We start from the raw sequence: 17,290 nt of genomic DNA, 5'->3' as shown, positions 1-17,290 counted from the left end.
AATAATAAAGAAACCAGATCTACCTGTTTGATAATAAGAAATGATATAAAATACGGGACGAGACTGTATACCTACTTTTGGGCCACCCTGTATAATTACTATGTTTAAAATATAACTTCTGAGATGTGATGAGTATTGACAGAACGTCTGTGTATTATATGTGAATGTTAAATACAAATTAAGAAAACGTGTAATGGCAATACATAAGTGTGTATAGGGTATTTGTCATACTGAAGTTACTTCTCAATATTTTCATTACAGCATGGAATATACGTTCTTAAAGATAGTATTATAATAGCTAAATATGAAATAATTCCATCGGGCGTGTATTTCACTGTTAAAGTTTGTGTATTATTATGTGCACTTTGTTCGTCTAATGGATGATCAGTTATGAGAGTAAAATACACTCTTTATTATATAATTTGAGTAAAGCGGTTTTCCTCCCCTATTGAAATTAGTAGAATTTCTCCTCACACTTTAAGAGGCCCCATCACAGCAAAATTAAAATACCGTCAATTTTACAGTAATTCTGTGATATCTTCAAATAGATAAAGATAATCAAAAAGTGGTACAAGACCTCCCTAGACAATATTATTTTACATGAGATACCATTATCACCACTCACTTATCTACTTTCGATTTCCAGCCATTTAGAATCCCGGTATTTTCGCGTTTCTAAATGGCTGCAAACGGAAAACTACTAGGTGACTCGTGATAACGATACCTCATGCAAAATAATATTGTCTAGGGCGCTCTTGTTCCACATTTCGATTATCTTTTATCTATTTGAAAATATCACGGAATTACTGTAGAATTGGCGGTATTTTAATTTCTCGGCAGTGATAAGGCCTCTTAAGTATGGGACTGAAACATGTAATTGTGTTTCACCAAACAGTTCCAACCTGAGGTTTTGTAACGTATCTTGTATAAGAACCAGCGATGGTCGAATACATAACATTAAGAAATAATCAATTCGATTTCCGTATTCGGAAATTGAATAGAATGTCGAAATTTGGGAGTTATTTTTCCTTCAGAATGGGTTCGTAAGTGTGTTCATGTTAGGTTATTGGTAGAGCGCGGGATTCCCAATTGTCAGGTCTTGAGTTCAATTTCAAGAGAGACATTTCTTTATTATCAGAATTGTACGAAACTATGATACAAAGGATGATTGCTATGATAAATGTTTTCAGAAACTTTTAAAGTAGTCCTAAAAAGGGCTGTTTTTGGAGTTGGGGTGGGGACGCTAATATTACATGTTGCGTTCTTGTGGGCATGGAATTTATTAGATGACCGACAAATCCATCCCCCTTCCAGCCATGCCTCAGAAATAAGGCCCCACAGGTCATCCCAAATTCTTGGTTGATCTGCCTCAGGCCAACTATCCTTTAGAGTACGCATCTCCTCTCCCCACACATTTTCCATGGGATTGAGGTCTCCTCCACGAGGCGTTCAGTGAATTAAATCAGTGTCAGGCTACCCTGCGAACCATTCATGTATTTGGAACTGAATGACATCATGATGTGTAAGTACTGAGCGCTGTCGAGGTACCCTTCAATTCTGTGAAGCTGTCCTGCACTGCGACTGGAAATTCAACCCGAATATGAAATAGATACATGACCAATGCATTGCAAGCTCCCACATACCCGGGGTCATGTCGAATGCCCCTGGGACGATACTCAAAACGGCGCCCCTCTTCCGATGTTGTGTATACGGATTCATCTGAGAAAGCCACAGTTTCCCAGTTGTAATCCACATTCGCATATGCAATGCGAATCGGTAAATTTTGTGTTCGTCTGAGAGTTTTTTTTCCTTCTTCTGGCAGCAGCAGGGCTATGTAACCAGTATAACGAAATCTTCGGAGCGCTGTCTGCGTAATACCAGGAAAGTGAGAAGCTTCCTTTAGCTGTCTAGTCGTCCTCAGTAAGTCTAACTGCACTTCGTTTACTAACCTCGCGTCTTCCACCTCGGTAGACACATGAGGACGACCAGGAGATGAAGGCACATACTGTGGTCACGATATCATATATTTTGAATAAATAGGGACAGAGTTAGAAGGGATTACAAAATTGACTTTTTCCAAAAGGTTTCATTTCGAGAAACGGCTTCGATGAGTATCACATTCAATCACGTAGATGGTTTTCACAAGTCCTAAAGATTCATAGTGTCGTTTACATCAGTCTGATATTTCAAAACTTTCCTGAGATATTGCGAGAACCAGTGTTGGGTAAGTTACTTGTAAAAATGTAACGCGTTACAAGTTACTTTACTTTCTCTTAAAATGTAACGCGTTAGTAACGCGTTACTTGCCCCCAAAAAGTAACTGTTACTTTACTTCGAAAGTAACGCGTTACTTTTAGGTCCGAAACTTTAAAAATGTGAAAAAAATTATAACTTCAATTTTCCGTACTACTATTACTACCGCTATTATTATTATTATTATTATTATTATTATTATTATTATTATTATTATTATTATTATTATTATTATTATTATTATTAATTATAATACTGTATATAAAAAGCAAGGTAGGCGGTTTGTATTTGAATACTAAAAAGATAGTTTAATGCCAACCTCGGTAGTCGTGAAGTCTAGGAGTCAAGGACATTGTTCACGAGCTTCTGAATTTGGGTTAAGGGTCTAGGTTGAGTATTCGGGCTCGAGCCGAACACTGTTAAAAGTTATAGGGCACTGGCCAAATATCTTCAAAACTGCTCGGCCCGGGTTTAGAATTGTCAACGACTCTAGCAGCTTGGCTCACAGTTCATTCACTATCGACCAGAACCGAGAAGTAAGCCGAGCCAACAGCATACCCAACCGACTCGGCTAGAGCCCTCGGCTCATTGAGCCGAACCGAGCAAATGGCTCATCCCTACCAAGCCGAGTCAGCTCGAGCCATCTTCTCCGTTGAGCCGAGGCGAGTTGAGCTTGTTATAAAAAAAAATCTCTTGTGGTCTCGTTATCGAGACGAGACGAGATGCAAGTAGTGTCCCATCTCGTGAGCAACACTAAAAGTATTCCATATTACTGTTTAGCTTACATTTCTCATGGCTTTCGTTTTCCAGTGTAATCAGGCCATGATTTCAAAACGACTTAAAACGAACGAGCCATTTATCAAACTCGACTGGACTCGAAACTCGACGCAAAAAAAAGAATCGGCTCGGAATTCAACTCGAGGATATTACCCTTGACTTGACTCGAAACTCGACTTGAATTCGAGTCGAGTCGAATTTTAGCTTGACTCGTGCTCATCCCTATGTGTTAGAAAAAATGGTTGCTTATAATTATTCTGCTAAACTAATTATATAATAATAACAATGTTGTTATGTAAAATTAAAAATAAAGAATATAGAGAAACATTACACTACTCTATAATCAACGGGACTCTAGGATAAGCAAACTGATCTGAAAGAACTCCAATATTACATATCATCAGCAAACTATTGTCTAGTAATAAAGTAGGTCTGCTCATCAAAACAGTTTATTCATATTAACCCCTTACTGTAAATCGTTAATTATGGCACCCTAGTTGTTGATAAATATTTTCCGCCGGGGCACTTTAGACACTTTACTTTTAAATTCTGTCCACCATCATTCTCAGCTCTTAAGAAAAAAGTATTCTTTCAAATGTTCGAACAGTAAAATATTTTCATTCTCCATCTTTATAAAAACAACACCAATTAAAGTAAAATAGACTACCGGTATCATTGCACTCCTAGTTCACTCACTGAATGCATTGATTTTGAGCTGTCAAAATCTACGACAAAATCTTCCAGGTGCTTGCAATCAGTACACGTCATTTCCCTAAGGCTGTCTTCATCATCAAAAAACAGCAAGTGGCACTACAAATTTATCTGTTTCTCTGTGTGTCTGTGACTGTCGGTCACTGGCATACGTAGTTCATGCTCGATTGTTTCATTCTGAGAAATTCACTTACAGGAAAGAAACATTTGTTTCCGAAAAAAATATACATATATTGTAGTTACTCGTCCGAAATGTAACGCGAAAAAAGTAGCGCAAACTAGGCACGTTACTTAAAAAATTTGTAACGCGTTACCGTTACAGTTACTTTGGAAAAAAAATGTAACGCGTTACTAGGAAACGTTACTTGCGTTACGTTACTTCCCAACACTGGCGAGAACGCAATTACAGCTATCAAAAACTTGCTTTAATGTTATAGAGGCAAAAGAAAGCGACAATATATATATTTTTTTAATTTTCCACAAATACATCATTTTAAGCAGTGTAACTATACCTACTCATCTTTTTTATATCTTCATATACAATATTGACTAATGTATAGGAAAATTTACGAGAGCTTCCAAAGTGTCCCCGTGTAGCGTAGTAGGAGCGGCCCTGGGTTCGATTCCCGGTGGAGACACTCTGTCGGAAAGGTGTTAAAGCTGCCTTCTGCTAGCCATCCTGAAAAAGTTTTTTCCTAAGTTTCTGTCGTTCACGAGACAAATGCCGGGATGATACTTAACAGTGTTTCCAGACCGCTTCCTTCATTCCCTTCTCCCTTCCCCCACTTACCTTCGTAGGGTGATTTTTCATACGTGGTGGCTTTAAAAACCATAGGTGTCAAAAGCCCAGAAATATAAAATTCCTAATTACTAAATGAGCTTCCAAGTATCCAAATAGTGTATCTGATTGTTGATTGATTGATTACCGTTAACGTATTTTGTCATCAACGGAGCTATATAGGAAGAGGCCTATGTGTAAAGTTGGATCTGAACTATTGCGCGTTCGATACTTTCCCACCAGGAAACAAACCCGGAACCTCGTGCAGTAAAGGCACGCACGCTAGCCACAAGAACAGCTAGGAAAGCTTTTTGCATACGCAGTTCTGATTTAGAGCTCTGGCGGAAATCCAATCATCCGTTAAATGTAACTATGGAATGCAAAATTTCATAAATTTAGCAAATGAACTTTTCCAAATAGCCGAACGAAAAACTATGTCCTATAGTCTGGGGAAAAGGGTAGTGTGTGTGTCTGTTTGAAGAAGGGCTTGAAAAAAAAATAGGGCATTAAGAATAGTATGGAAAGATGAACTAATGTCTTGAATAGACTTATATTCAACATTGAAATAAATGATGAAAGTATGAGGCATTCCAGATGGTGAGGGCAAACTCAACAAAAATTACGTGCAATCTGAACTCTCAGAAATTACATTTTTCGGAAAATGAAATGAAATCTTTTAGTTTAACGTCCTACGAATATGCCCTTGAGGCTAAAGGAAACGATGATTAAGGCAAGTGAATGATAATGGAAAAATTGGAGGAATTAGAATGTGGGAGGAAACAGGAGTACTCTGAGAAAACACGGGCACGACGTTGTCCACCACAAACTTACTTGGGCGGGGATCGAACCAGGGACTCCACGCCCTCTACCACCGAGTAACCGTGCACCCCTCCAGATTTTTCGAGTAGTAATACCAAACTTCTCAACTTGTCTGTGGTAGCAGCAAATTTTCGTGCTTGTATTTCTGGTTTGTAGAAATCGTTCCTCTTTTCCTTAGGGAATACAATTTAAAAAATAAGTTGGTAATAATTTTGATCGTTCAGAGCGCATTTTAAACAAACAAGTATATTTGAGTTCGCCCATACTACTCGGAATCCTTGACATGCTTTAGCATCACTGTACATGGTTTTCGAAGCGAAATATGAGTATACTATATAAACTATAACATAACATATACTATAGATATATATCATTTTAAAGTAGGAGTTTATTGCTTTTCAGAATAAATACAGGTAGTCCAGTATGGCGTCTTGAAGATTCAAGCCTTACTTGTCATCCCAAACGGTGGCAACTGATGCCAGGACTTCGTATTGCTATCTACGAGTTTGGTTGGGACGCAGCAAATCTGGTTACTTCGGCTACTCGTCAATTGGTGAAAGTATTTCCTTTGGCCGGCCACGTGGATAATGTCAATCATTATTTATCTTTTATTGAGCTTGAAGAATTGGGTCTTCCTAAATACCATCCAGACAAGAGCGTTGATCTGTCTGTGAAGGTTCTTCAGGTAAGTTATTTCTTTAAATATGTTTTGTAGGATTACTTTTCAAATAATGTTTGGAGATGGAGCAGCCTACATGAAAATTCATGATTGCGTAATTTGAGATTCTCTTTTTCTATTGATTAGAGTTTCTCGTTCTTTTCAACACAGATTATATTAGACGAGACATACTGCATAAAATGGGATCTCAGTCTGAGAATCAGACTCGACACCATTTGCGTTAGCAAATTGGTCAGAAAGAGAAATTATTATTTTCCTAAATAACTTCTTTTTTCAATACTTGGTTGGTTGATTAGAGTTCAACGTCCATTTCAGCAGCGAGGTTATATGAGACGTGGACCTACAGCTTAAAGTAGAATCCAAACCACATAAGCTCTCACCGGGAGTCGAACTCTTGCGTCCCGCGCCAAATACTCGTACGCTAATCATATAGTCACTTGGAGCTCTTTTTTAAAAGTGGTATACAGGGTATATGAGATGATGTATTAAATATTGTGATATGTAGTATTGTCGATTATCTTGAGTGAAGAAAGAAACAAAAAAGTTATCATAAATATTTATAATTCTAAACAGAGTCGGAGGTAAGGGGGGAGGGGACTGTCACGTAAAATGTATTATGAGAGTTATATTTATTGCCGCTTGAATGGTACAAAATTACAATTACGTTACCCATTCCTCAGGAAAAATTCAATTTAAGTATTGTAATATTAACTTCGTAGTACTGTGCGAGAAATTTTCCCATGTTGAACGTAGATATAAGTACTTGTAGCTAAGGAAACCGTAACAGTGGAATTTTTCTTAGAAAAAAATATTAGAAATGACCTAGATTCCGTGCGTCAAAATGCGACGAAGAATCATACAAGTGAAAAATTCACTAACAAGGAAAGCTATCCAACTCCTCGTCGAGTATCGCATTAAAACTTGCACAAGTGGAAGGACAAGTTGAAAGATGGAAACATGCTTACTCCGAAGATTCGCAACGTCGTCGAACAGGAAATATAATGATTTTCCCCCATAGCCCCTGAAAGTTATGTAATCTGGTCATACATGCCTTGGATGTAATATGAATCTGATACACTGGAACTTGTTTTCTCACGAAGACAAATGTTGCACACTCAAGATGATAACAGTCGGTGGTGAATGTGGTCTCTGGTACGTCATTGATGCGAATCGATGTCAAATGGAACACGATAAGCGATAATAAGTTCCAAACGAACACGTTTACCCGATGGAAGAAAATGACACGCTGAAACCACAATGCAGAAATCGCTCTATAATAATAATAATAATAATAACTAGGAATGCAATGGATATACCCGATTGCAATGAAATGAGCTGAGCGAGCTTAAACTACGTAATCAAGAAGCGTTTTTCGGTGATTATTCCTCGATGGTACATCGGATTTTTGATTTCGACCTATGTTGTCACTCAGCACGACATACTCTATCAGCGTGCTAAGTTTGGTTGAGATCGGCCAAACGGTCTAGGAGGAGTTCGCGGACAACCAAACGGCTAACCCGAGTATAAGAGCTTCGCTTCGCTCAGCTCAATAATAATAATAATAATAATAATAATACGAAGAAGAAGAAGAAGAAGACAAATGTATTGTTGAGCCCGTTCACTAACGAAGGACTTCGGCTCGTCTTGATTGTTCTCTAGCACTGTTATGGAGGTTTGAGAATCCACAAACCATCATACCCCACCCGGGACCTTGAAATCGCTGACTTGACGCCTCAACCCATACGAATGACAGATCGGCAAGAAGACAAAGATATACTACTACTACTACTAATAATAATAATATATTATTATTATTATTATTATTATTATTATTATTATTATTATTATTATTATTATTATTATTATTATTATTATTATTATTATTATTATTATTATACAGAGTCATTTTTGCGTTGTGGTTTCAGTGTATCCTTTTTCTCCGTCGGAGTGAGTATGTTTCCATCTTTCAACTTGTCCTTCCACTTGTGCAAGTTTTAATGCGATACTCCTCGAGGAATTGGATAGCTTTCCTTGTAAGCAGTTTGATAGTTTTTTTCCTGAAGTGCTCCGTTGTAGCCAGATGATTATCTGAGATCCCTCGTGGCTATATATTGTTAGCATATGCACCTTCAGCATGTAAGAACTGGGTTCGATTCCCGTCAGGAGCTCATTTGGTTCGGATTTCACATTAAATTTTTAAATTCACATCTCGTGAAGCTTCGGTGCTGAACGGTACGTTGAACTCCAAACCAACCAACCGAGTAGTTATATTGCGTGCATTGTGTATATAGTTTGAAATCTGTTCCCGATAGTGATATATATTTTTGTGATGACCCAGTACTTTGAAGAAATTGAAGAGCCAGTGAATCTCTGCGTTGACAGTGCATCACCCTATTGAGTGTGCACATAAGCCCTACCATAACAGTGTTGTGGACTTTTAACTTAAAATTCTTAGCTATAGTCAGTGTTGTCATTTCTTGCGCTTTATTTAGTATTTTTTGAAAACATTCTAAACTTTACATTTTTTAAATGGTGAGTAAATTCAAAGAAACATTCTTCGTTCTTTTTAAAATATTTGTTCATAGGCCGAGAAGAATCTGAGAGACGTTGGATTAAAATGCATTTGATTTGATTGAATTGACATGTGATAGGATTCACTGCCATTTTTTGTTTCTTCTGGTTCTCTACTGAGTCATAGAAAATGGTCAAAAACAGCATCTGTGCCGGTCTGCAGTATCAGAAAATGTGAGATAGATAACTGGGAACCAGTACAAAAGTGAACGATTCAGTAACACTCGAAATGGATTGTGTAGTCTTTCCTACCGGTAGTATACATTCTACCATAGGCAGAGCTAGGAATTATCTGCTTGGGGGGTGGACAGACTTTTTGGTCGGTCTCGGAGGTCTTGGTAGGTGGCCATCTTATACATAGGTGATATTTATATTTTTTGTCAAAACGTTGGGGGGGGGGCTATGCCTCCCATACCCCCTTTCCATAACTCCGCCCATGCATCCTACGATTGGTAGTGCTACACAATTTGCACCTAGAACCCCAAAAGGTGCATAGTTTACATAAGGGATCCTCATACAATGGATTAGGTCATTTACCATTTCCTGTGGTAACCTTCCCCATTCTGGGATAATGATCCTTTCGGGATTGATAATGGTCGTGGTAATGGAGGTAGAGCTAGCATCCAGGAGCCATAGCACCCCAGGCATGCACAATAGACTTAATGTTTGGTGATAGAACTGAGTACTTCAGACGTGTGATGTCCTCATGCTCCATTTATTCCTATATCAACTGAGGCCTGTGTGGTCGGACATTATCGTCCATCAGACGAAGTCCAGGTCCATATGCACACAGAAATGTATCACATAGTGTTGCAGAACATCTCTGTAATCCACGCCCTGCTGCATCACATACTTGCCATTTTATAGTTGCTTCTTAAAGTTTGTTGTTGTTTCTGCCGAAACTACAAGTCACATTGCTTGCAGCTCACCTTTGAGATATGGAATTTAACTCTTCCTACCGGAGAGGATGAATTATTCTTGACCAACCAAATACATAAAAAGCACAGTTGATGTTGATATGAATTACCAAATTATGAGTGCTCCAATATATGTGCTATCACATCAATGGATGTTGAACGATTGTTTTCAGACCTCAAACGCATCTTAACGAACGGACTACATAACTTGTGTATGGACAACCTAAAGAAAATGCATATACTGTCGCACAATGAGAAATGATCTATGTGTTGTATCACATGACTGTATTATCAAGTGCCAAGATACGGTTTAACAAATATAACAACAGGATAATCTAGTTTCGTAGAGGGCATTCATTCCTCCTACTTGGCTGAAACGTATAACACTATGTCAGGGGATCTGTTCCACATTATGGAACCAAAGCATTGTAGTAAGTCTAAAAAAAATATTAGTTTTTGGATAAGAGGGGATCTTACTCAAAACCTTCAAACATAACTCAGGACTATGATTAATGGCTACAAACATTATTATCAAGCTTGTGATGTTTTCTGTTCGCATCTTACAAGATTAAGTGATGTAACTGACTATCAAAGGAGGAAACATATCAAAATTTCTCCCGTATTCCTCTTTATTTGAAAGCTGCTGCACTGACACTTTACATCTTCTGTTCATTTTTTTTTCTTTTTTTACTCGTATTTATACTCCATCCACCCATACTCAATTACTGCATTCCAGATCATTTGCTGCAGGATGATGAATGAATAGAAATGTCAAATGAAACCACTAGTTAAGCGTCCGACGGTTGATTTCTATATCCTAAAGGAGCAAGAATGTGCAGAACATTCTGATTTGGTGGGTGGGTCAGATTTTGGGATGGACAAGTGTGAGATATGAAAAATAAATTATGCTAATAATAGTGCGAAGTAAGAAAACGGAGGAGGAGAATGGAAAAGATGTCATTTCAAAGTTGAAAATTTTCACGGTTCGGTTACTATCGTAGCCTGCATTTTTATAAATGGAAAGTATGTCAAGCTTAAAAGATGTTCATGAGTACGAAGACTGACCAGTGACTTCCGTACTTGTATTAAACTCCACACTTATAATAGATTGAATTTCGAGAATCTGAAGCATTTTGACCATAGTTGTAACGCGACACTGTGCCGCTTCGTTTTCTGACTCCCTTAAGTCTGCCTGCTTCATACCAGTCTCTTCAAACATTTTAGTCATTTTACCACTAGCGTGGTGTGAACATGGGAGAAAGCACACAAAAGGTAAGCATAGTATCCACAAGGCTGCAGTAAGGCCCGGAGATGTGAAATGAGTCTTTGTATTCATTGTTGATATTTTCGAAATAGGACCGTGTCTCCAACTTTTTTCCAGTTTCTGTTATGTTATGAATATTTAACATTCTTTCTGTTTATTTCTACTTAGGATTGTCAAATGTAACAACAAACGTCCTACGCTGGTATTTAATCCACGGAGCGATTGTATACAGTCGAAGTTTCAAACGCTTTGTTGCCTTAATCTTATTTTGATAATTTTTCCGATACTTCATAAACGTGACCGGCCAGCGGGAATTGTCTGACAGGCACTGTCAAATGCTTCTCATAATCTTAGAATATAATTTTTGATAAAACTATATTTTTGATTACAAACATAAAGTAACAAGTACCCCATTGTTACTGTCACTAACACTAATGACAACACTATCTTAACCATGTAGATCATTCTAACGTAAGATCATTTTAACTCTTGTCCAGTTTGAACAATTTTAATTTGGATATTTTATTTTACTGCTTAAAATCAAGTTTTGTAGTTCTTTCTTTTACTGTAGTAGAACCATAACTACCATCATATTTCTCAGAACCTCGTCTCCAAGAATACAAAATATAAATTGCTTATGTGGTTTTCGACATATTTCTGTAGCTATGTGGGAAGCGCGCGTGATCCAGAGTTCACCTTCCGGTGGGAGCGTAGATTTTCCAATGTTGAACTTGCTTTATGAGACAGTTTGGAATCTAGCTGAATAAAGAATAGCGGACTTCGGTGTAGAAAGCTAGAAATAATAACACTGGGACTCGATGCGCTGATAGCGAATCGCTCAGTTGATTTTTGCCATTTAGCAGACCATAACCCTTCATAGGCTGTAGCGCCTACCACAACCTGAGTGTAAGTAAAACTAGAGAAAAATATCTGTACGTTTTGTTTGTTTGGAGTTTAGCGTTAACTTTTCGGCGTCCAACTTTGTGAGACGTTTACCTGCAGTTTAATATGAGTTTCCATTAAATTTCTAACCCGGCATTGAAGGCAAGAGCTTTAACGATTTAGATACAAAGGATTATACTCTTATATTTTCTAGACATAGCTGGCATATTTTTACACATGCTATATCATGTACTGCTTTTAGTGGCAATATTTTATTTCTTTTATTTGTTTAGTTTTGTTTAGTTTTTCACGAAATGTGTTCTTGCAGTATATCGAATACTGAAGCATTTATAAGATCTATAAAAGCAATGTCATCACTCCTCTAATGCTAAAATATATATATTTAGCTGTTATTGGCAGGTTCTGTACGCTTACACTTAAGTATTGTCCTTTTTATATCGGTCATTTACAACACTTTTACCCTTCTCTTTTCTTTCCACTACATGCGTCATTACATAATTTCTTCTCAGACAATGGGCTAAGAACTCTCTTCCCCATTTTTTTATCCCAATATTGTTATTTCCATATTTTCTCCGATATTTCCTTTTCCATCCCATACAGTAATTTTTGTCAATGCTTCGCCTTACCCACATTTCAAACGCTTATATATATATATTGTCTGTGTTTCATTTCTTTTAGTGTTCTTTTGTACAGTAAAAAAATCCATTCGGTACATTAGTGGAAATACATTTTATAATCTACAGATCTAACCGAAGTTGGTAGACAAAAAGGTAATTGGAGGTAGTAGTGATCCCAATATGTCGTTCTTGGAACGTCTGGTTAACACCTCTCTCTCTCTTTTTTTTTTTTTTTTTGTGACGTTTTTTTTTTTTTTTTTTTTTTTTTTTAAGTTGTAAATCGAAACAACCCATTAGTAGCATTATCTTGTAATATATTATTTACACAGTTCACAGTTTAAGCTAAAAACACAAACAGCTGTTAAATCCTTCTACTTTTATCTTTTTAAAATGTCATTCCTGAAGAAAAGTGACTGATTTCTGTACATAGTTTTTTGCTGATATTGAAGCCTTGACCTGTTGTGAACTCAATTGATATTTTCTTTAGAATCTTACTGATTGATATATACAATTTGTCATTTTTAGTGGTCTTGAATGAAGTTCTGGAGCCATGCGGATGGAAAAATAAAGATTATTGTTTTTCTCACTTGTTTCTTCAATATTTACGATTCACCAGTTCCCGTAGTAAACATGATATAAACTACAGCATCTTGTATATAGACAGATACTCTTCAAATCTGAATTAAAAATCTGGCCACCCTATTCCTCCTTTACGAGTCTAATGGTCCGCATCTACATGTAGTTCTTCTAGGTAATGGAGCTACAATACCTGAACATTCACATAGATACTCTAGAAATAATCGGTAAAATATCCAAATTCTCGCATCAAGTCCTTAATCGATACTATCAGCGCTTCACTGAAACAGCACGCTCGTGACACATATGACTTATTGGGAGAGTTGCAATTAACGGAAGATGTTTTAGCTTCAATGCAAAGGCTGGGGGTCGTTTGGCTGCGCCGATTTTAAATGATTTTTTTTTTTTATTATTCTTTGTATTTTGCTTAAACTGGAAGCTTCTAAATAGGATCTCCTATTAATATAGTGGTCTCGACTAGTTTATGAACTCCATAAGCTCAAAAGCTTCATAAGACAAAACATTATTTATTTTTTGATAATCGTTTCCTTCCAAACATGTTTACCATTTAGTTTGACCTAGTAAAATATTATTGCAATAAATAAAGAAGAAAAACATGCACAATTGAACTGAACTATATGTTGTAATACCTAACATATGGTTTAGTTCTAGCATAAACCATTAGTTTAGTTGCACTTTAGTAAATAGCGATTGTTTTATGAAAAATTAAGAGCTGATTCCCGGCAGGAGCTCATGTGGTTCGGATTCCACGTTAATCAGTAGCTCCCACTGCTGAAAGGGACGTTAGACTTAAAATCTACTCAACTCAAAAATTAAGAGTTCCCAACCGTGTCCCTTGTGAGATATTTCAGGCTGAACATAGTCAGTTTTGGAAAAATCACAACGTTTGAAAACCCATAGCCAAAGAAGGACAAGACTCTCGAGTATCAGATTTGTTTAGGAAGTAGTATACTACGAAGCCTATATCTAGAAAAAAAAAAAAATAATGGGGAGAGTTATTTTTTCTTTAAAATTTTTAATTTCAGAGATAAGAATTTTCGTTTTTAAAACTTTCTTTTATACATTTCTAAAAGGTACTTGTATTGTAATAATCTTAAATGTTTACTGGACATAAAATGTTCTACAATTAATTTTCTTTCAAATGTATTTTTTGTTTGAAATCAATATCTTTAAAATTAACGGAGCTACAGCGTTTACCACAAGCCTTTGTGAAGTACAAAACAGGCTTATTCGCCTATACAAAATGGCCTCTCAAATTGAAATTGAACATCTAAAAAAATGAATGAATACTTGTTTTCTACTCTCTAAATATATTACAATTTTGGGTGCAGAAATTGAAATACAATAAATTTTGTCAGCAACCACCATTGGTTGTTTGATATGGATTTACGCTAATGCATTCTTTTTTCACATTGCTGCATTATTTTGTAAATATCTTAGTTAATTTGTGTGTTTCTTAAAACGTGTAAGCTGATTGGACCTTTTTTCTCTCGTTCCATTGATATTTTTTGTTTCATATTTCAGGACGTTTATCACACTTACCTCCTGCTACAATCTGAGTTCCTTCGGCGTCTTTCGTTATGTTTCTGTCCAGATTTGTGGATCAAGGGTTCCAAGTTGCAGCTGGAATCAGTTACAGAAGTCACACATAGTTTATCGTTGCAATGTGCTGATATTCTAAAAGAACTGAACAAGGATTACAAGTTGTTTTCTTCGTATGGTGCTTCTGAAGTCAAGTCAAATGAAGATGATGATGTCAGCAAGAAGAAAGAAACGCTGAAGAAAGAAGGTTGGAAGTATGTGGACACGTTTGTGGCTGTTCGTAGCGCTGGTCTTCATTTACAGTCCCTGTTGATGGGTGTGAGATCATTGGAAGAAATTTTAGAAAAAGAAGAGAATAATACCATCGCAACTGATGATGAAGAGTCGAAAGAAAAGGACGGAGAAGGTTTGCAGGAGGTTGAAAAACAATTGACAAAAATGCTAGAAGAATTAATAACCTGTAAGGATTGTTTCGAAGAAGCATTGCTGCAGGTATCAAAATTGAAAATTTCTAGCAATGAAACTACGACGACTCTTTCAGTGACACCAGTGGAAGACAATAAAAATGAAGATAGAATTAAATCTCCAATACCTGTAGGATTTACGGATTTGGATCCAGATGTTAAGGACGAAATTTTTGAAGCATATATTACTCGTGATGTATATGAGAGTGACGGTGATAGTGACTATGTTGCGTTAACTCCGGAAGAGAAACAGAAAAAGCAGGAAGAAAAGGAACATTCACGTAGATTACTGCAAGAATTAAAAGTGGTTCTAATAGAAAAGGCTCGTCAATGGAAGGAGCGAGAAGCGAAAGCTGTTCATAAAGTGGCCAACAAGAAAAAGAAATCCATCGTCGAACTTTCAAAAGAAGACAATTCACTGAAGAAACAAGAAGTCATCAACTGTGAACCACATGCTGACATGCCATCAGAAAGTTTCGTAAAAACTGCAAATAAAGTTGAATCTACGTCACATTTGCAACAGGAAGATAAAGATATTCCACTGTCAAACGGAACAACCAATCTCAAGTCAAATATAAATCCCTTTTCTCTTGACTATCATTTAGTGGAACCTCTCGAGGTACAAACTGAAACTACAACTAGTGAAATATCGAGAAATGATATACCAAATTCTATATCTAGTGGTCAAAATTCAGTATTGTGCACTAATAATAATTCAAACAAATTCGGTAGTGATAATTCTTCTGGTGTTAATTACTTAGCAGATAACGTTAAATCCAAACCTAATAACAAATCTAGTGATGAGTCGGTAGAGTTACCATTAGGCATCGATTGTCTCGAGAGCAGTCCGTTGTGGCCTTTACCGAGGTTCAAACGTCCAGCACCTAAACACAGACCAGCAAAAAGCGTATCGAATATTCGACATATACGTGCAACCACTACCTCGGATTTTCAAGAATATTCAATTCCTGGCTTTGAGTCAAATCTTGCGTTACAAGCTGTTGCAAAATTCCAGCTCATGAATACTCAACAGGAGGTGGAAACGTTTATCGGTGCAGGTGAAGATTCTGATAGTGAATTAGTAGATGAAAATCGTAAGGACTTGTCGTGACAAATGAAGTCAATTCCTCTTCGCTGTGATTATCGTTTTGTTAAATTCGTCATATGTTAGTTATATGTTACTGTTTAAAAGAAATTTTAAAGCGATTTCTCAGCTTTTTTTATTTTTTAAAGCAGTTATTTTGTATGAATTATACATACTACAGTTCTGTAATTTTTTGTCTAAACTATGTATTAATATATTTGCAATGAACTTTTGTTAAACGATTGTAAAATTAAGTGTATATATTAGCCCGATTAATGCATTTGTATAAATTGAGAGTGTCAATTGATTTTTTTTTCTATTTTCAGGAATCTTAACGATTTATATTGTAAAATTAAGTGTATGTATTAGCCTGATTAATGTATTTGTATGAATTGAGAGTGTCAGTTGAAAAATTCTATTTTCAGGAATCTTACAATTTACATTGTAAAATTAAATGTTTGTATTAAACTGATTAATATATTTATATGAACTAAGAGTATCAGTTGAAAAATTCTTAGTCCATTTTTAGGAATCTTACGATTTATATATAATTGTACGTCTTGTGCTCTGTGATGTTACTACGTAAAGTTTAGCATTATAAGAACTCTGAGTTATATATTTGAAACTTTCTCCATGGCTACCAGTCATACATTTCAATTTGAAAAATTAACTAGTTGTAGATCCACTTATTTCAGTAAGCAGATGCAAAATGCCATAAGTTAACAGTAGCATGCTTCACTACACATGATTTTATCCAATAGGGTGACGTAATAAATGACGACATGCCAATTGCTAAGGTTCAGCAGCTAGGGAAGGGCTTGGTGATGGTCGAAAAACGCACGATTTTCCGCAAAATCACGAAACAGCTCCCACGGATACTGTTAAGTATGTCCGTTATCGGTGTACTTTCTATGTTTTAGAATCAAATTACTCTAGAAGTGACACTTGATATAGGCAATAATTGATATCTGAAAGCTCAAACTTCGATTGTAGACCGTCATAAACCATATAGAATGAGTATTTTTAACTTCAGACAACCATATAATTTTTAAACTATTAGGTAAAAATGGCTGAACTTTGCAATATTAATAGATAAACAGTGTTGCCAATTCAACATAAAGTTATATTTTTCAAACAACACTACGTCAGTTTATTCACAAAAGAACATAAAAATCTCTGAACAAAGCAAGTTTTAATTAGGAATAATAATTGTGTAACAGTTTCACCAACTAACCACACCTCCTGACTTCATCAGACACAGTACAATACAATAGAGAGTTGTCTCTAAATATAACACAATCCTTTAAACTGGTT

At 36.3% G+C, this 17,290-nt stretch overlaps 1 protein-coding gene across 2 annotated transcripts in view; it reads left to right on the top strand.

Moving 5' to 3' along the window:
* Positions 1-16,466, top strand: part of LOC145688289 (vezatin-like) — a 110,609-nt gene extending 94,143 nt beyond the window's left edge. For both annotated transcript variants that reach the window (XM_081762286.1, XM_081762285.1), the window contains exons 6-7: positions 5,741-6,023; positions 14,411-16,466. In XM_081762286.1, coding sequence (XP_081618412.1) covers positions 5,741-6,023; positions 14,411-16,003 — 1,876 coding nt within the window. In that variant the 3' untranslated portion in view covers positions 16,004-16,466. The remainder of the gene's footprint in view (positions 1-5,740; positions 6,024-14,410) is intronic.
* The last annotated feature ends 824 nt before the right edge of the window (positions 16,467-17,290 follow it).

The sequence above is a fragment of the Thermobia domestica genome, chromosome 6, assembly GCF_964235325.1.
Source record: "Thermobia domestica chromosome 6, izTheDome1.hap1.1, whole genome shotgun sequence".
Taxonomy (NCBI): Eukaryota; Metazoa; Arthropoda; class Insecta; order Zygentoma; family Lepismatidae; genus Thermobia; species Thermobia domestica.
Note: the sequence above shows the minus strand (reverse complement) of the source record. Positions and strands in the feature narration are given on the sequence as shown.